The following is a 19,563-nucleotide window of genomic DNA, read 5'->3' as shown; positions in this document are numbered from 1 at the left end:
TTTTTGTTTGTTTGTTTTCCTTTACAGGTTGATTAAAGAAAATAAAAAGCATCAGGAACTGATTTTGGAAATTTGCTCAGAAAAGGACAACTTAAAAGATGAATTGAAAAAACGAACAGAAACCGAAAAGCAGCACCTCAGCATTATTAAACAGGTACAGATAACAAACCAGAAGTGCTGATTATACCTGTGTATAATGTCACTGTTGCCACTGTTGAACAGGACACCATCCCTGATAGCACAGGGAAGCTGGGGATGCCCATGCTTATTATCGTAAGCTTTTTAATAGAATAAATCTACTCCTGTATTCCAAGAAATTGTCTAAAAGCCTTTAGTGAATTTAGATAAACCGATTTTCCAGATTCACATCCCTTAAGGGTTCTGTATCTGGAAGTCTCTGCTGTGGTAGTAGCAGGTACTAAGTACAGGCCTTTGCTCAGGGGCTTGTTAGAACCACAGCAGGCAAAGGAGGAGCATGGTGTTTGCGTGGTGTAAGCTGCTTTTAGTGTGGGAGGAAAAGATTTCACACCAGGTGTCACTGCTTGTCTGTTATCAGCTCTCTGCTGATGTCCCTGCAGCTGGCTGGCCAGCTGTATAAACTGATTACAGGTTATATCTTGGAAATCTTACAAGAGAAACATTTAAAATACTAATTTATATTTGTCCAAGTGCTGGTGACTGTCCTGTTGTCAGGTTGCTTTGTTGGTGTCTGTATCACACAGAAATCTATTCACAGAGCAGGGTGTCAGGCTTGAAGTGTTTGAGAAGAATATATTCCTGTGATATATTCATATATTCATGGTTGATTTCAGAGAATATTTGAAAATCCATTAAGTGATTGAAAATTGAATTGAAAAGTGTTATTTTTAGACTACAAATTGGAATTGCTTGTGCCTGAATAAACCAGTATAAGCAGCTCTCTCATTTTTTCTTGTCTGTATTTCCATGGTAGCTCAGTCATGAGTCATGTATGATTCCATGAAGTTTTATCATGCAGCAATTGCTTTATTCCATTCTGAAAAAAAGTGTTTGTGAGGGTGTTTGTGATACTACATGCTTGCAAGTGATTTCAGAAAATATTCTTTTGGACTGTAATAGTTTTATATGGCTGTTGATAGCATCTGGAGCTGTAAGAGACATTGCAGTGGAACATTTTCATTTTTTCATTTGTAGTATTTTATTGTTGGAATTTCTGTATTAGCGCTTTATGATAACTTTGATGTAAATGAAAGCTTGGCTGCACTCACAGCTCTAAACAAACTGTACCTGCCTGCTTTTACATGTGAAGCTTTTTTTCTGGAAAATGATGCATTTGCAGAGCTGAACAGAGTGTGGTCAAGTCATGGTGTGGTAACAAAAGCAAATTAGGTGGTTCTTGCCTCTTTGATAGCAGCTCAGAATGGGGCAGAATTTACAGTACCTGTCCTGAGATCCTGCCCCTTCTCCCCCAAAGCAAACAAAACCTCCTAACCTGGGTGAGTTGACTTTCCCCTGGGACAGGAGGAGAGTCATGAGGCACAATTTGAACAACGTTTGGGCAAGTGTCACAAGCCTTTGCAGCCACCACGCTGCTCCTGCTGGACTTGCATGACTTGGCAGGGAACACACTCTGGGAAGTGTTCCAGTTAACACTGGGGATTATTCTTCAGCTGGATCAGGTCTCTGACTTGGTTCACTAGGTGGCTAAAAAAAGTGCCAGCACAATGACTAAGCTCATCTTTATTTGCTGAGTGATTTTTCAATGAATTAATTGCCAGTTCAATTCAGTATGAATGCATGGCTGCTTTGCTGGCATGGTGAAGGATATGGCACAAGGGTAGGAAGAAAAGGGTGGAAGCTGAAGCAGCCTCAGCACCAGCCAGCTCTGCTCTGGCAGCTCAGCATTTGCTGTCAGTCTGGCTTTTGGTAGTAAATTACTGTGCCTTGTGTTTTACTTAATTTGAAGCATCTTCACTCTCACTGAAGATGAGAACTGACATCTTTCATGCTTTTACTAGTCATGCAAAGCTAGATGTTGATATGGGTGGTTGCAACTTGACAAGTGTAAAATACAGGTAAATAACTGTTGAAGCGTCTAATTTTGTGTGAAATATGCCTGCCTGTGTAAAACACGATCAAAGAGTTATTTTCCTTATAATTATATCTTCATGTTGTGTTTTAGCTGGAAGCAAGAATAGACGAGCTGAATAAAGAAGTGAAAGCTAGCAAAGACAGACTTGTAACTCAAGATGCAGCAGCCAAAAATACTATTCAACAGTTGCATAAAGAGATGGCCTTTCGAATGGAACAGGTAATATGGTAAAACTTAAACTATTGAACAAGCTTGGTTCTTGTAGGAAACATATTGGATCACTACATAAGACAAAATTTTTTAAAATTGGAACTCTTAGTGTGCAGTTCTATAGGCATTTTTGATAACTGTCAGCTGTGAATTTCCAAATAGCTGTTAACACTTCAGAGTGCCTGATAACTCTTTTTAAAAATACCTATTTTTATATGTACTGAATTCAGCCCTCAGGGAAATCTCATTTTCTTTACCTGTAAGCTGAACTTGATTCAAAAGGAGCTAAAAGCTGGCAGTAGCTTTTTTTCAGACAGGCTGTCAGAAAATGAATATTTTCTCAATTCCAGCACTAAGATCTTATTTTGTCTTTTTGTATTACTGAAAGCTAGGATTTTCTTTCTCCTTTTTAGTATCATATTGTGCCAATGATTTTTTCTGTTGCATGTATTCTCAAGCTCAGTGTCTGATTTTTACTTTTTTTTTTTTTTTTTTTTTTTTTTTTTTTTTTTTTTTTTTTTTTTTTTTTTTCTCTAATTTGAAGCAGAATTTGTTGTTGCTGGGGTGGGGGGAATCTGTGAAAGTAAGCCACTGAAAGGGAGCCAGCTGAAAAATAAGCCACTGGATAACAATGGTGCAGTTGGCATGTGGATGAAGGAAGACAGAGTAACAGTACTTAGTATTTGCAAAATCATTTTGTTCCAAAACTTTATACTTCTTCCCTTCTAAACAATAAATTACTAATGTATTGATAACTCATTTAAGAAATTCAGCTGTGGAGATGCAGCTGCTTCAATACAGATTTACTGTTAGAAGTAATTTCAGTGCTTAAGAGGGATTGAATGTTAGTCTTTGTCAAATTGGAGCTTTTGAGTCCTGCCTTGTTATGTTACTCTACTGCAATACTAAAAATATCCAGGTAATTATGAAATGGAAGGCTTGATTGATTGTGTTTTGATATTTTTCAAGGCAAACAAGAAGTGTGAGGAAGCTCGCCATGAGAAGGAGACGATGGTGATGAAATATGTCCGAGGGGAGAAGGAGTCGCTTGACCTCCGAAAAGAAAAGGAGGTCCTTGAGAGGAGACTGAGAGATGCAAACAAAGAAATAGAAAAGCTCACAAATAAAATCAAACAACTTTCTCAGGAAAAAGGAAGATTGCACCAGCTCTATGAAGCTAAGGTACTCCAAGTACTGCTGTGTGACTTGATTAAAAGCACTGTCAGAACAACCTTATCACTTGTTTGCGGTTGTGCTTGGTAAAAGAAGTCTGTTCTCATTTAGTTTTTGCTGCACAGCTGTGAAAGTGCCTTTCTTCCAAGGGGAGGGGAAAAAGTTACTCAGTTCTCATTGCAATCTTCTTGAAGTTCTTTTTAATATTTCCCTGAATATTAGTTTATGAAACATTAGGGATTTTCTTTTTACAAATTTGAGAAGACAGTTGCAGATGTATAGATTTTGGAGTAATTTCTAGCTTCACTTGTTTTTTATTAAAGGCCGCAATGATGTTAAATTATTGCAGCCTTTTTTTTGTTGTTTCTTAATGTTTCCACTCTGTATTTCCTCTTTTGTACTACTAAAAATTGATAAAAAAGCAATAGAATTTTTAATCCAAAATTTTTCCACTTGTTTTTAGAAAGCAGTAAGAGATTATTATAAAGTGATCCAAGTCTTTTTGTATTGTTCTTCAGAGCTGTGCTTTACAATTCTATTTCATGTGGAAGATCCAAAAATTAATAAATGACTAGAAACTACCCTTCTGAAACAAAAATCACCTCTGTGGTGCTTTGTCTTTTCACAGATATGTAAAATTACCATATACTAACAGTAATGCAACCTTACCTTGCTATTCAAACCACAACACTAATGGTTTTGGTTTTTTTTCCACTGGATTAAAGCATTATTGGGCATTCTGAAATATATACATGATTTTGCAAAACAGACATTAAGAGAAAAAACAACTTGATATCTGGACAGGAGTTTTATTGTAGAAACATCATTTAATTCTGTAAAAAAACTATGAAATTTTCTCAGGATGGTGAAGCCACTCGACTCAACAAAGAAATAGAAAAATTGAAAGAAGAAATCAATTCTCATGTTATCAAAGTAAAATGGGCTCAGAACAAATTGAAAACAGAAATGGATTCACACAAGGTGGGTGAAGTAGTGCTGATATCATTACATGAAAATGTAGTTAGAGTGATGTAGTTGTTATAGTATTTACTTTTTTATGTACTGTTTCTAATGTGGTGTTTATTTAATTTGAATACTTGCAGCAAAAGTCAGAATTGTGCTCTCAAATGGTGATACTGAAATGGAAATATTGAAAGGATGTGAAGGGAGGATGTACTGGGGATTCTCTTTCATTTGGTCATCAAATTTTAACTTTTGTTAAGTTTGTTTTTGGGGGATTATTTGTAGAATAGAATAGAATAATAACTTATCTTAGTTTTTAAGTGATAGAATTAAATCTCCTATCTGGAAATGTGCATGGCACATAAATCAGAGATCCTTTTGTTGTGCCTTCAGTGTTGGGTCAAATGGAATTACATAAATTAAGAGCTGAATGGAAGCAAGGGGAAAAATAGTGTTGGACTTTTTGTTAAAGTGTTTGTTTTAGTGTTTTGTTTTGTTAATTCTTTTCAGACTGAAAATGAAGTTTTATTAAGAGATATGTGCTTTTCAGATGAAGTTAAGTAAATGAGTTTTACTAAGTTTAACCCATTCTCTTAATTACTATTTTTGTAGGAGACCAAAGATCGCCTCAAAGATGCAATGACAAAATTAACTGAAGCAAAAGAAGAAGGAGATCAGATAAGGAAAAACTGTCAAGAAATGATAAAATCCTATCAAGTAGGCACATTTTCTCAAGAGGTCAAATTGAGGTCAAATTATTGTTTAGTGCCTGAGTCTTCTTTTTAATTTCTTTCTGGCTTGAGCTGTAGCAGGGAAGAATTACCCTGTGCAAGCTCCAAAGCTGAGATGAATAGTGACTCTTCTTTTACTTTACTGGAAAGTTGTTAAATAAAAGGGAGAATGTTTATCTTGATTGGCATGCAGCATGGGGGTCTTTTCTTGCATGGTCAGGATTATCAGAGATGTACTTACAGGAAAGGCTCAGTGATGTGAAAAGCTGTCTGTACACTCATAGAATAGAAAGGGAAACAAAACTCTAAAACTCGTATTTCTTCAATCCCCTTAGGAGTCAGAAGAAATTAAATCAAATGAATTGGATGCAAAATTCCGAGTAACTAAAGGAGAACTAGAGAAACAAATTCAGGAGAAGTCTGATCACCTGGAGGTAAGTATGTGGTGTGTAGAGTCCACTTTGTGGTTAAGAATTCCACGCGATTATAACTTTGAGAATCTTATTTTAAGATGCTTACAGTTACGCCAGATTCTTTGGATTTTGTCTTTTTTTGTGGTCTAATACTAAATCCCGGGTGTCTGCCCACCAGCATTGCTTTTTTGGAGGATGTCTTCAGGTACTACCTTGGATCCACTTTTTAAAAACAAAGTTAGGGGAAAATATGATATAGTGAAGGTGAAAGTCTTGCTTTTCTTCTCAGTTCTTCTGAGAATAAAGAAATTTTGGGGGTTTGCTTTCCTTTCTGAAGAAGTAAACCAAGCCTTTGGGGTACCTGCCTCAAGCCCTCTCAGCTGCTGTGGTGGCCTGTATTGGCCTAGATTTTTCTTTTTTTTTTGTGGTGCTGCTTTACATTTAGTTTTCTCAATGAGCTTTTTACCCTCTAAAAAGGTGCATCATGCAAAAATAAAAGAACTGGAAGACTTGAAGAGAACATTTAAGGAAGGCATGGATGAGCTTCGAACACTGAGAACAAAGGTAAAGTGTGCTGATTGGAGTGGGGCTGAAAGCACAGTGCTGGCTTTTTGGAACAAGAATACATTCCATTCCTAATTGTACTTTTACTTCTTTGGGAATAAACTGTCGTTAGAGATTGGCTGGCATGAGACTAGAAAGAATGCCTAATGGTTCACTCTGGATAGCCTTTTTTAGGGAGTGTGAGCTGATCTGTAACACAGCAGTGTTTTGCTTCATGGTGAGCTCTGGTGAGGAGGTTGTGCTGTCCATAACTTGTGGACAGTCTATGGAATAGTGTGCCAGTCCCTCTCTCCAGAGCAGCTCAGTAGCACTGTGGAAAAAGGGAGGAAGACATAGTAAGAGATTGCCTTGGTGGCTGGGGAAGCATCATATCTCTGAACCCTGATTTGTTAGGCTGATAAGTTCCAGCCTTTCAACAAAACAAAGGTTAAGCCCACTTGTTGAATTTCTTGTTTGTTTGTTTTTCTGATACTATTTGATCTGAAATACTTTGGGATATTCTTCTAAGTTGCTTGGAATCACTGAAAAATTAGCACATGATCTTTGTACAACAGTCTAGATATATGGTCAGAATTATTTAGCTCTGAAGTTTGTGAAAATAAATAGTTTCTGGTTTTATTATTTTTTCCATTTAGGTAAAGTGTCTAGAGGATGAGCGCTTAAGAACAGAAGATGAGCTATCCAAGTATAAAGAAATAATAAATAGACAGAAAAGTGAAATTCAGAATTTGCTGGACAGAGTCAAAACTGTAGATCAGCTGCAGGATCAACATCAGAGGTACAGCTGTGCACTTTGAGTAATGATTTAAAGGATTATCTGAGATCTGTTTGTTTTATTGAAGTTATTGATGCTTTAAATGTATTGTAGTTTGAAGAATGCCTGTCCTGATTTCAATCAGTGTTGCTAATATTGAAGATAACCTTGGTGGCCTCTTACAAAGCAAGAGGATTGAGATTGATAAATCTAATTTAGTGTCTCTCATTATTAAAATAACAAGTGCCTGATTTCCAGCATACTCTACAGGAAATTATCTTCTGGGTGTCTGCTCAGTGCTTGTTTTATTGAAAGATGGAGGGAAGCAATTAAACTGAAAAGATAAATTGCTTTAAAAGTATGATGGATGAATGGAAGTACTAATGAAAATAATTTTACTTACTTGACAAATGCCATAATGAGACAGTATGGGGCACTTTTCTTTCTAATGGACTGGAATTCATTCTGCAGTGTTGAAGTTTGCTCATTTAAGAACCTGAGGGAGATAATCTCAGGGGAGGGCAGGGCTCGTGCAGGATCCAGGAGTGTCTGAGCATGGTCCTGTGTCTGTGTAGTGCACATGGATTGGAATACACAAATGCACTCTGCTGATTCCAGTGGTGTTGCATAAATGGAGATAGATTAATCTGAGGTAGGCAGAACCACCCATGTGTCTGTCCCTCTCATGCTGGTAAACAGTTCTTATTCATTATTGAAAAGTATTTCTGTAATTATAAGCCTTCTTCAGGGTTGAGCAAATCAATCAGTTTCCATTTACTGTTTGCTGGTTACCTGTATTGCCATGGTGTCATCAGCCTTTCCAGGGAAACTGCTGTGTGGTAGAAACAGCTGGAGCCTACACCTGGATCAGTAACAGTTATTTTTCACTTGGAATCTTGCCAAATGAATTAAAGTAACTGTGATCAAAGTGTGAAACTACAAATGTGTTTCCATTTATCTTTTCCTCTCAGTAATTGAGATGTGCTTAAATGTCTCTCATTCCTATTCAATTTGGATTTTTTTTCAGTATCTTTTCTATACAACATTTATTATGCCTACATCAAATTTCATATTGTCTTTTATTTCAATTTCAAGGCAGACATCCTGAAATGTATAAAGGCTGTATTATAAAGTGAACATTCAGCTATCTTTGTTCACTGGAGGAATATGATTTTAGGTTGAATGCTGGGAAGAACTTCATGGCTGATGTGGATACTAATCACCTCCAGTGTTCCTTTGTCTCCTTCATTTGCAAATTTTTAAGGCTAACCTGGACATCTCTTTTAGAATGGTCTAAACCTTTAATTTTGTCTGATCCAACCCTGGCTGCTAGGCAGAGATGTCTCCTGTCATAATGAAGCAACATATTTGAATATATAAAATATAAGTATACCCTTCTGGCACAGGTTTTTAAATGGGAGCTACAGGTGAGATACTTTGCAGCACAAATGGCTGGGTCTTGGCTCTTCTTGGAGAAACAAATAATTACAGGATTGTTGATTTAAAGTGAATTGATCCTCATAATTACACTGCCTATCAGGAAATTAAATGAGATGTGTGCTCTTGCTTTGTGTAATTTTAATTTTGTTTTTAAATTTGAATATTCACACTTCCTGTGAGAAAGGTGAAGTTTTTTTTCTGCTGATGTTAGAAAGTAAAGTTTTAGAAAAGGTGTATAAAATCCTGTGATTGAAGAATTAATGAACTAATATTGCAGAGTAAATAAGAGGGATGTTTTAAGTCTGTAGCATTAACAGCTATTAAATTTTGGAATTAATTTCAAACACTTTCTATAGAATGTTGATGATAGCAGCAGCATTTTTCACTCAGATTAGATGTGATAGATCAAAAGTCTCCTAATGTGAGTCTTTCAGTAAAAGTAAAAGCTTGTTTTGTAGAGGGGAAGGACTTGTTTTTGGGGGGAGGAGTAGTGGAGTAAGACAGGCCCTTTAATTCAGAGCTGCAGGGCTTGGATAAGGATGTGTCAGGAATCACCATACTGCTGTCCTAGAGAAATCCAAACTGGAGTATTTCTAGTTTGGATTTCTCTAGTGCTTCTTAAATATAAGGCCTCTTACAGATTGGCCACCTTTGTTGGGTTTGCAAACCTTTCCCTTACCTACCAGGTCTGGATTTGAGGGTTTTGTTTGTAACCTGATCTGAAGGTCATGTGGAGGAGTTGAATATGGAGAGATAGCCCTCCTTGAGGAGCTAATGCCTGAGTCCTCTGCAGGATGCAGAAATCTGTCATTTCAGCACTGCAGTGTGTCATGAAACCAAGTGAAAATTCCCTTGACATTTAAAATGATCCAGTGACTAACAGATACCCCAGGGTCATTAATTGTTCCCCTGCCTTATTTGGATTTGATCTGAGTGCTTTTATTGCAATAAAGCTTCATATCTTTAGGCTCAGGTTATCACTAATGAGATACAATTGTTTTGACAGAGATGAACAAGAAATCAGTGCTTTAAAGGAAGAAATAGATGGTTTCAATTCTCTGGTTGCTGATCTTCAGAAGGACATTGAAGGTAGTCGGAAAAGAGAATCTGAGCTATTGGTATTCACTGAGAAATTAACCAGTAAGAATGCACAGCTTCAGTCTGAAAACAATTCCTTACAGAGTCAGTTGGATAAGCTTTCTTACAGTGAAAGAGAGCTGCAGAATCAGCTGGAGTGTGTTCAACAGACTAAAGATGATCTGGTGAGTACAGTGGGCAGCTTGTTTTTACTGTAGTAAGATGTCTGATGCAGATAAAGATGTAGCACATGAATACCACCTTGTATCTTCACTTACCTGACTGCAGCTTCTCCTTGAATTTGCCATTAGTAGCAGTGGGATGTGAACACCTCATGTTCCCAAGCTAAAAGAAATCCTGGGGCACACTGCACTGGAATGAGGAGGTGTCACTGTGTTGCTCTTTCTGGCTTGTTGGGAGCAGAGAGTTGTTCTCTCTGCAGCTGTAATTGAAACAGACAAAAGGTTCTAATTTGCCTGTGAAATTCATTACTGTTAACTGTTCCTCAGGTCCTGTTTGTACTATGAGATAAATGTAATTTTTAATAAACTTAGTGTGTCATGGAAGGTAACGTGACTTTGTACTGTATCATGTAGAAGTTCTGGAGGTAGTTGAGGAATCTTACTCTTCATGTGCAGTGCTAGTGTTCAGCCTAAATAATAAATGTAAAGTGTGAATGATTCCCAGGTGAAAAGTGCATTTAGGGATGTTGAGCATGCACTATGGCTAGACTGGAATTTTTTTGTGTATGACTGAAAGTAAAATCCCGATTTCAGGCCATCAGGTTACAGAAGGAGGAGGACCAGCGGAAGTCAGAGGTTGAGACCCTGCAGGCTCAGCTGGCCTCGGAGCAGGAGGAAGTGTCAGCACTGAAGACCCGTGTGGATGAGCTGAAGGATGACCTGGCTACCCAGAAGCGCAAGCACGCAGCAAACCTGAAAGACCTCACAAAACAGCTTCAGCTAGGTGGAGATTCTTTTCATTATGAGTCAGCCCCATCTATGACCCCCTCAGTGTCTGGTAGAGACTCAAGTCCTGTCTGTGAGAGCTCACTGCTTGAGTGTCACCCTGCAAGCTCTCCCTGTCCCTGAAGACAATGAGAGACAGCATGTTAGACCTTGTGGCAACTGCAGTTACCAGCCTTTGTGTTAATTTTCAGTCTAAAATGTAACTTTTGAAGTGGGCTTAGACATAAAATATTTATTTCAAAAGAGCTTAGTCTTTGTTATCATATATCTGACTACTGAAATGTCACTGTAGGTATACGTGGATCCTGGTCTGTGTAGGAGTATATTCAGAAGTTGCCAGAAGTTTCCTAGTTGCTGACTGTATCAGGAATTGCTGGTGACAGTTATTTTTTTAGTACATTAAACAGAACACTTCAGTTTTTAAAGCTGGATATGGAGAGACTGATGACTAATTTTGTCTACAAATAGAAGTCATCAAATACCCAACAATGCATAAACTCTGAATACAAATAGATTTGAAGATAATGAAATGTGTTTGAAATAAGAGTTCCTATTGGCACTGTGCAAGACAAGTTCCATGTCCCTTTTTGTGCACATAAGAACAGCTGTGTGCTTTCCCTCTTGATCCCTAGTGAGTGAGTGGTGCTTCTGGCACAAGTACTTCTGTAGTGATACACTTAAGAGATGCTGGAACAGAGTTGCCAGCATTGGTAGTAATTTACATGGCAGACCTAATCAAAAGTAAAATCAAATTGAAGCCTTACTGGTCCCAGTTAATCCTATGTATGACATTACCCCTTCATCTGGCAACTACAGCACTGTGTAGGGGTCATGGTGGAGTTACATCCAGGCACTTCATGGCTGGGGCCAGAGAGTAGTAGGAAGCTGTGTTTTGTTTTTAATTGCTGCCATTGTCTTTCAGTTGTTATATCATGTTAAATTAGTGCAGATGATTAAAGGTTCTGTATGTTGAGTAACACTGTAATTTTTAGCTCTTCCTCTGCTATTGGTAATCATCATTTTGTTAATACTTTCAGCGCGGAGGAAATTGGATCAGATGGAAAATGGTAATTATGACAAAGAAGTCAGCAGCATGGGGAGCCGTTCCAGTTCATCAGGTAATGGAGCACATAGCAGGGCTGCCAAACAGCCCTTCAGTCTTAACAAGGTTGCCACAGTGTGCTTGCTCTTTATGTGGTTTGTGTGTATGCAGTGTGTGGGCAGCCTCCCATTAAAACTGACAAAATAGCCTCTAAGCAGCAAAATGCATTTGACTGACTGCAGTTGTAGGTGCCTGTTATGTGATTAAAGTGTAATGTTTACGATGTTTATGTATTTTGCTTCTTTTTAAATACCTGCCTTTTTTATTTTGTTGCTTTTATGTTTGGAGGAAGCTCAAGAGGACTCCAGTTTATAAAGGACCCTTTTACATGCTGCCAGAGGCAAAATAAAAATGAGCAGTGGCTTCCAACATTGTTTAATTGCCCTATTGACAGTTGCAACTGTGTAAATGAGAAATCAATTAGCATCATTAGAGACATCAATGGGTTTATGTAATATTCATTACTTTCTATCCAGTTAGAGCTAAAGGAGTAATCTTTAGCACTGAAAACAGCATGTTTCCTTCCTCAATATCTTTAGGTTTGAAGTTGAGTTATTTCTGTCCAGGTGTCCTGTAATCTCACTGTGTGAGAGAGATGAATGCTTTGAAAGAACAGCAGAATGTAAAGAAAATACTGCAAGTTCTAGGCGATCAGTGCTGCAGTGTTTATATGTAGGGCTTTTGTGAGTCTACACAGTTTTCATAGTACTGTAATTTTAGTTTACTCCAAAACACACATTTAAATCATCTCAGTCTTGTGCCAGGTAAATGGACGTGAAGGTGTTTAAGTGGGAATAAGCATTCCTGAAGGGAGCACACTTACACCAAAGGCAGTGCACCCACAGGAGGGGACTGCACTGCTGTCCCAGGGTGCTGTATTTAAACACTGTAAGGATCCTTTTGAGAAAATCCCACTAACACAAAGGGAAACTGGCATCCTGGGGAAAGCATCCTCAGCTCCTGACAGGTAGGGTGAGTGCATGCACTGCTCTGCTGAGGGCACTTCACCTCATGTAAGATCTGAGGAAGTTTTTAAAAAAACTGATGTGTTGGCAGGGTCCCTGAACGCACGGAGCAGCAACGAGGATCGGTCCCCTGAGAACACTGGCTCTGCAGTGGCTGTGGACAGCTTCCCAGAGGTGGACAAGGCTGTCTTGGTTGAAAGAATACTCAGGCTGCAGAAGGCACATGCTCGAAAAAATGAGAAGATGGAGTTTATGGAGGATCACATTAAACAGCTGGTGGAGGAAATCAGGAAAAAAACAAAGTATGTTCTGTGTTCTGTTCATGCAGGTTTTCAGTGTTGAGCTGATGCACTAGACAAGTATTGTGGATTTTATGTAAGAAAAGTAATTGTCTAAATGAAAATGCTTAAGACGGTAAAAATACTGCAGTGACAGTAGATTTCAAAGATAGAATTAGTTTTGGGTTTTATTTCTTATCTTTTCCCAGCAGTTATAGTAATTACCAGGTCTTTGTCTATTAGTACTGTTACTGATTTTTTTCCAGGAATAAACTGGCACAAGTGGGTTTTTGGTAGAAAATGGTCAGCGGGTGGCTGATTTGAGGTGGACTGCTGCCACTGGCTAACAGAAGAGTCCATTCTCTTCATGTGCTTAAAAGGGTGCTGATTGTGTTTTTGTTGGAAGGAGAATCTGCATTATTCCAGATGGTACTCTGGTATACATATCAAACAAATTATGTATCTGAGCCAAAGGTGGTCAGTGGTTAATGTGTGAGACAAAATTCTACTTAAATGAAAATCTCATCTTACAGGATAATGTCTGGAACTTCAGTGAGGAGGGTGAGAAATGCTGGCATAAAGCTGCTTCTGAAAGGTGCAGTTGCCTGTTAATAACAGCCATTGCTTAATGAGTCTATGTATTTATGCCCAGCTGGTACCATTTCACAGAACATTTTCATTTACAGCTCGGGAAGACTCCTGAGAAGTGACTTCGTAATTTTTTTCTCATCTGTAGAAAGCTTAAGATTCCATATCTGGAGTGCTTCAGCAAAGAAAGTAGACTTTTTAAAAGACCTTTCATGTCCCAGTAGCTTTTCAGAATACTTTTATATAAGTAAACCCTTTACATTGTAGTCTCTTGGCTTACCAGCATTTCTTATATCACTGTTGGTAACCCAAGTTTTCCTCTGACATAGAAATTGCAGAAGTAAACTTTTACTGCTTTTTTGGTAATACAGTACTGCTTGAAAATTGAATTACTCATGTCAGGAATCTGAAGTTGCTTCAGCCATCTGACTCTTCTCTGCCTTGCAATGCTATGATGTTGGTTTGGGTTTTTTTTATCCTCCAGAATTATTCAGAGCTATATTTTGCGGGAAGAAGCTGGAACCCTCTCATCAGAGGCCTCTGACTTCAACAAAGTTCACTTGAGCAGGCGTGGTGGGATTATGGCATCTCTTTATACATCTCATCCTGCAGACAGTGGGCTCACCTTGGAACTCTCCTTAGAGATAAACAGGAAGCTTCAGGCTGTGTTAGAAGATACATTACTAAAGAATATTACATTGAAAGTGAGTAGCTGTGCCAGTTCTTCTGCACATTCCTGTGGTTCTCAAGATGTTCACTGCATGCTGTGAAAGGCTTTTCAGAAGTCAGCTCACTGTGATTTGGTGCCACTGATAGCATTGAGGTTAACCAGGGAGTTATGTGTCATGATGCCATGTACCTCCAGTTCGGGGCCCTCAGAGCATGTTGCACTAATGGGCTGCTGCTTGAGATAAGATCTGGAGTGCCTGTGCCTTCAGCAGGGCAGGGTCTCTCTGTGCTCTCCATGGGCGTGTGGAGCCAGGAGCATGGGCTCTGCCTGCCTGGACCTCCTGAGCTGCTGGGGCAGCACCTCTGCTGCCAAGGAGAGGTGGCAGGCTGGGAAATGGTGTACAGGCTGCCAGCTGGGCTGCAGGGTTCTGCACAAGCTGGAGATTTCTTCCTGTCATCATCATTTCCCTTAAGTGCTTAGGGGAACTAGCATTCTACCTTCTAGGCATCCTGTAGAATACTGGTAACTGCAAAAAAGGACTTGCCAAGAGCTGTGAGTTTTTTATTGAAATGAGTTTGGTTTTTTCTGACTCTAATCATTTGCCTTTATTCTAGATACTTGAAAGTATCAACCTGCTGACATAAACAGTAATTTTGACTTATTAGTGCATTTTGTGCTGATGGACTCGTTTCCCTGTATAACTTACCTTATTTTTTCCCCCCACAAAGGAAAACCTGCAAACTTTAGGAACAGAAATAGAACGGCTTATTAAACACAAGCATGAACTGGAACAGAGAATAAAGCAAACATAACTAAAACTTCTGGGGACTAATCAACGTGAAGATGCAGAAAAGGCAGGTGCTACAGACCACTGTGTTTTACATTCTGCCTGCCGGCACAAGCATCTGGGTTTTTGCAAAAGAAGCCTTTGGCCACACAGACTCATTCGTGTGAGAGATCAACAGGGTTTGGCATCTGTGTGGTTCTGTCTACCCAGTACCTCGGAGCCTGAGGCACTGCTGGAATTCTCTGCACACTACATTTAACTGAAACTTCTATTTGAATTACAGATGCTTTGCAGTGCAGACTGTTTGGAGTGAGTTGCCATGAGATTTTAATTTCTGCACTGTGTAATTAATCAATCTCTTAATGATGGAGCTTGAAAAAAAAATAAAGCCAATTATGTCTTAGTTGCTATTGAACATATCCAGTGTTACTGAGCTTTAAGGGCTTTCAGGTGTTTATTTCCTTTCTTGCATATTATTTCTGCTCTTTGGGTTGATTAAGCATTTTTGACACATGCATGGAATAATGCTTTGTTACAAAATTTTGGGTTTTAAGTGGTGGCCATGATATTGCATTTTTTTTTGCTTTAGATTAACATTCAACTGGTCAATTTCTTTATTCCAGAGGAGTGAAACAACAGTAAAACTAAGGAATTAGAAAGTGTTCTGATTAAGTTCTTGAGTTCATGTAGCTGAAACCAATTTCAGTTCAGCAAATCTTGTAAACCCTTGATCCTTAGATATGTGGATCGAAAGTTTGATATCAGATAATTGGTTAATAAAGTTCTCTGGACTTCTGCATAACTAACAGAATTTAAGGAGTTTAAGCTGCCCATTGTAAATCTATGTAAGTACATGTAGACATGATGATTGCATTTGTTTTCAAAGACAGAAGCTAATGAAACTTTCTCATTAGCTGTGGCTAGACCAACTAGTGACAATAATAGTAAGAAATAGATCTAAATGGGATTTTACTCTATTGTTGGACTGCGTAAGTGGCACAGAAATCTGTGCAACTCCTTGATTTTACTGTCGTGAAGAATTAATTTGTTGAAATAACTGAAAACTGTTACTTACTCCTTCAGTGGCTAAGAGGGTGATGGAGGAAGAGTATCAAGGTGACAAGATTTGGTTTAGTCACAACATCATGTTCACATTTGAATTCCAGGATAAGTAATATACAGGATCTGAAATATCTTTATTCCACCAGTAAACGTGTAGTTTCTGTATCTGTCACCTTTCGACCAAAATCAATTGATCAGATCACCGTGTAAATACATACTTCAGGTTTTTATTAAATACTTGAACTTCCTATTGCCATGTAAAAAAGAGTCAATGTACATTTACAGTAGCAATGCTTTAGCTACTTTAGTCCAAAAGCGGGGTGTGGAGAGAATCTGTCTTACTGCAGGTACTGTTTGTGTTGTACACAAAACAAGGGACCTGAATTTGACAGCACAGAGAAGGATAATTGATCAGATATCTGGGTGACTTAGGGGTGTGAACTCCTTTTTCAGATGCCACTGAGTTGTCCGAACTTTGTAATAAAACAAATTGAGCAAAAGAGCCTAATTTGGTTTGAATAGTTTGGTTCAAGACAGTGGGACTTCCTTGTTAGTCTAAAGATTGGCATCTCTGAAAATCCTTGTGGGATCAAGACCTGGTTTGTGGTTCAGAGAGCTTCAAGAGTCTGGGATAGCAGGTCCCTTCAGTGTCAAAGGATTAAGTATTCCTTTGGAAAGGGAGAATGGGAGCAAATAATTTAAAACCTGAGGAAGCATTATCTAGAAACGGCAAGCCTTTAATCTGGGTGGGTTTTTATACATCTATTTTTCTAATTCCTGAGAGCAATGGTTATCTGAAATGTTAGGAAATTTGGGCCAGTCCAGTCATGGGACTGCTTCTGCTTTACTGTTGTTTAAGTGCTGTGAAGAGGAAAATACCTGGCTCTGCTGAAACAGATTTGTCACAGCTTCCAGGGAGCAAGCAGACAGTTGCTCATGACTGAGCTTGGAACTTCTGCTGAGAGAAAGTACTTTAGAACAATTTGCATGCTAAAATATAGCTTAGCTCTTGTATGTTTGTGCTTTCACGCTTTAATGTACCAGATCTCTGGATGTTTTCAGGCATTCAGCTGAATGACTCCAGTATTTTAGATACCATGTTAATATTGTAATCTTTTAATGTATGTTCTCCAGGTGTACAGTGTGAATGAAGGAGGGGTGTGGTGCAGATGGAATCAGTGCAATGGCTTTGTGGAAATTCTTATTTCTTTTTGGCATGGTTGTTTCTCCTTTTAAGTTGAGAAACCTAGTTAGCTGTCCTCCTGCCCTGCTGGAAATGCTGCTTGCTCTTTGTAGCACTAATAACTTCTCAGAGTTTTTGGGTTTTTTTCCCTTGGTTATGGAGACACACAAAGCAGCCAAAATACAACATTGTTTATTGTGCACGGTGTTTTCATGGACCAAAGCTGTCATCCACAGGGGTTATTTTAAATGTATCTGTTAGAGATGGAAAACTCAGTCTGGCTTGCACATTGGTGAGTGATTCTGCAGTCAGTGTGGGGTGTGATGAGTACCTGATGGGGTCAGCCAGCAACTTGGCACAATGATATTCCTCCTTTTTGAGAGGCAGTGATGTATCAGCCATAAAATGTTGCTGGCCCCGTTTCCATGGGGTGACTTGTCAGGAGTGTGATGCTGTTGGTGCAGTACTGAGAACACTTTCTATGGAAAGGTGTTTCTGTGGCATGGCTCACACAGGTGAGCACCAGCTGGTGCAGGGTGGGTGTGAGGCTTGTGTAGTGATGTCATCCCACTTACCCTTGTCTTGGAAATTGTATTATGAACCTGAAACTGAAAACTGTCCTCAGATAAACTGAATTTTAGAGACAAACTGGTAAATTCATGAACTAATCATGAAGGCAGCCTGGAGCAAGTAGCTACATGCCTGTCACTGAAATTCAGTGTCCATTAGATGTGTAATTGCCACAGGCTGCTTTTGAAAATTCCAAGCTTGTGGCTGGTTGTGTCTTACAAGCTTGAACATCTGTTTCTTAAATACTCAGGGTGCTCTTTTGATTTAAACATCGCACAAACAGATGTTAGAGGCCCTACAAGAAAGCTGCCTATGCTTTTCCACCCTCTGTAAAATCCAGCACTGTCATTGTCAGAAGCCAGGCCCCCTGAAGAATACCATTTTATGCTACAGAAATCACTGGCTTGCTGCCATACAGAGTCGTGCAATATTTTTAATTATAGTGTCCAGAAAACTGGAGATTGATTTCTTCCTTGAACATTTTCTCATTATCTTCACTTGTTGCTGGCAACACCTGTATTATCTCTCTTAAAATATTTTTAATTGTAATGTTTTGGTTCATGACTAAAAAGAAAAATTTAAAAACTATATGTCTGGCTTCTAGTGCATCAAGTGTAAAGCTGAATGTCCACATGCTGCAGAGACCTGAATCTAGGGAGGGGTCCAGAAGGCAAGGGCCGTCCCAAGGGACCCTCACCTTTCCTGTGCCAGTCACTGTGAGGTGAACACCAGCAGCAGGTGGCACAAGGAATCAGGTACACCCTGTCTCACCTGTCCAGGGACAGGTGCCTGTGTTGCAGAGGGAGCTAGGTGGTATTTAGAGCTTTTCCAAGGTGGATGGGTGTTTCCTTCCCATTTTTGTGTTCTAACTGAAACTGTTGATTCTTCCAATCTATGTGTCTAAGTCCTATACACAGAATGTCTGTTGATTTAATTTTGTAGATACCTGTTTCTGTATAAAGTTTTCAAAGGTATTGCTATACCTTATGTATATACTGTACTTTGAAATAATAAACATACAAATGTATGAAAGCCTGGTTTGGGTCTGATTTGTCCCACTGTTTGCTGCTGCCTGGCTCCAGTTGTGCTGGCAGCTCTCAGAGTGGGGTGGCAGCAGGGTCTGTGCTGGGTGCTCATCCCTGGGGAGTGGGAGCTCGTGGTGCCCGTAAACAAAAAATCTGGGCTAGAAGCAGCTGGACTGTTCTGGCTATCACCAGGACTCTTCTTGTTGCCCTCGAGTGGCTCTGACTGTCCGCAGGGGATCCGAGCAGCGCTGCAGGGTTCTGCCCCTCCCTGCTCGCCTATTGCAGCCGGTAAACGGGAGGTGGCAGTGCCTCTTCTCCGGTACTGCCACAGGGAGAGCAGCACAGCCGGGGAAAACACCTCTCCCGCTCTATTCATCCCTGGGGAATTGCGGTGGACAGACCAGAGCTGTGCTGCAGTTCACAACTGCAGTCCCTGCAACTGCCCTCGGTTCTTTTCCCTCCCATAACATGAATTTTGGGAATCTCACAATCCCAGCAGCAAGGACTGGTTCCTTGGCTGCAGCTCCACATTTGCTCCTCTGATTTATTTATTCTCTTGTAGAGTTTTTTAGCCATAACAGTATTTTTAATAAAAATAGTAGGTGATTGTGTCTGGTTCCTGGCAGTGCTTACATTAAAAACCTGGAAATGGGATTGATATGGGTTGTGCTGCCCTTACAGGAAGCCAGAAAAAGGCAAAAAGAATACTGTGAAGGTGATAATTTATGGAGTTTATTTTAGTATCTCCCAGAATACCTTAAATGAGAGAATGAGGTGTTCTGTCTTTTGCTGAAATTTAATGGCAAACAACTGCAAGCTTCCCAGGACCAGGCCAAGAGCTCCCAATGATTTTTCTGGTTATAGTTACCTGCAGGACCCTATGCTGCAATTGTTTCACAGCTCAGTTTCACAGAACAGTTTTTCTTCCAAATTTTCCACCACTAGCAGGTACAGTGGTTGGTGACAGAT

At 39.3% G+C, this 19,563-nt stretch overlaps 1 protein-coding gene across 6 annotated transcripts in view; it reads left to right on the top strand.

Moving 5' to 3' along the window:
- CCDC186 (coiled-coil domain containing 186) overlaps positions 1-18,601 on the top strand; it is a 34,675-nt gene extending 16,074 nt beyond the window's left edge. For all 6 annotated transcript variants that reach the window (XM_083866464.1, XM_083866465.1, XM_083866462.1 and 3 more), the window contains 14 exons: positions 28-154; positions 2,162-2,290; positions 3,251-3,463; positions 4,316-4,435; positions 5,030-5,134; positions 5,484-5,582; positions 6,039-6,125; positions 6,761-6,903; positions 9,326-9,581; positions 10,173-10,362; positions 11,402-11,482; positions 12,523-12,733; positions 13,782-14,001; positions 14,696-18,601. In XM_083866464.1, the coding sequence (XP_083722590.1) occupies positions 28-154; positions 2,162-2,290; positions 3,251-3,463; positions 4,316-4,435; positions 5,030-5,134; positions 5,484-5,582; positions 6,039-6,125; positions 6,761-6,903; positions 9,326-9,581; positions 10,173-10,362; positions 11,402-11,482; positions 12,523-12,733; positions 13,782-14,001; positions 14,696-14,779 (2,065 nt within the window). In that variant the 3' untranslated portion in view covers positions 14,780-18,601. The remainder of the gene's footprint in view (positions 1-27; positions 155-2,161; positions 2,291-3,250; positions 3,464-4,315; positions 4,436-5,029; positions 5,135-5,483; positions 5,583-6,038; positions 6,126-6,760; positions 6,904-9,325; positions 9,582-10,172; positions 10,363-11,401; positions 11,483-12,522; positions 12,734-13,781; positions 14,002-14,695) is intronic.
- The last annotated feature ends 962 nt before the right edge of the window (positions 18,602-19,563 follow it).

The sequence above is a fragment of the Zosterops lateralis genome, assembly GCF_965231275.1.
Source record: "Zosterops lateralis genome assembly, chromosome: 8".
Classification (NCBI taxonomy): Eukaryota; Metazoa; Chordata; class Aves; order Passeriformes; family Zosteropidae; genus Zosterops; species Zosterops lateralis.
Note: the sequence above shows the minus strand (reverse complement) of the source record. Positions and strands in the feature narration are given on the sequence as shown.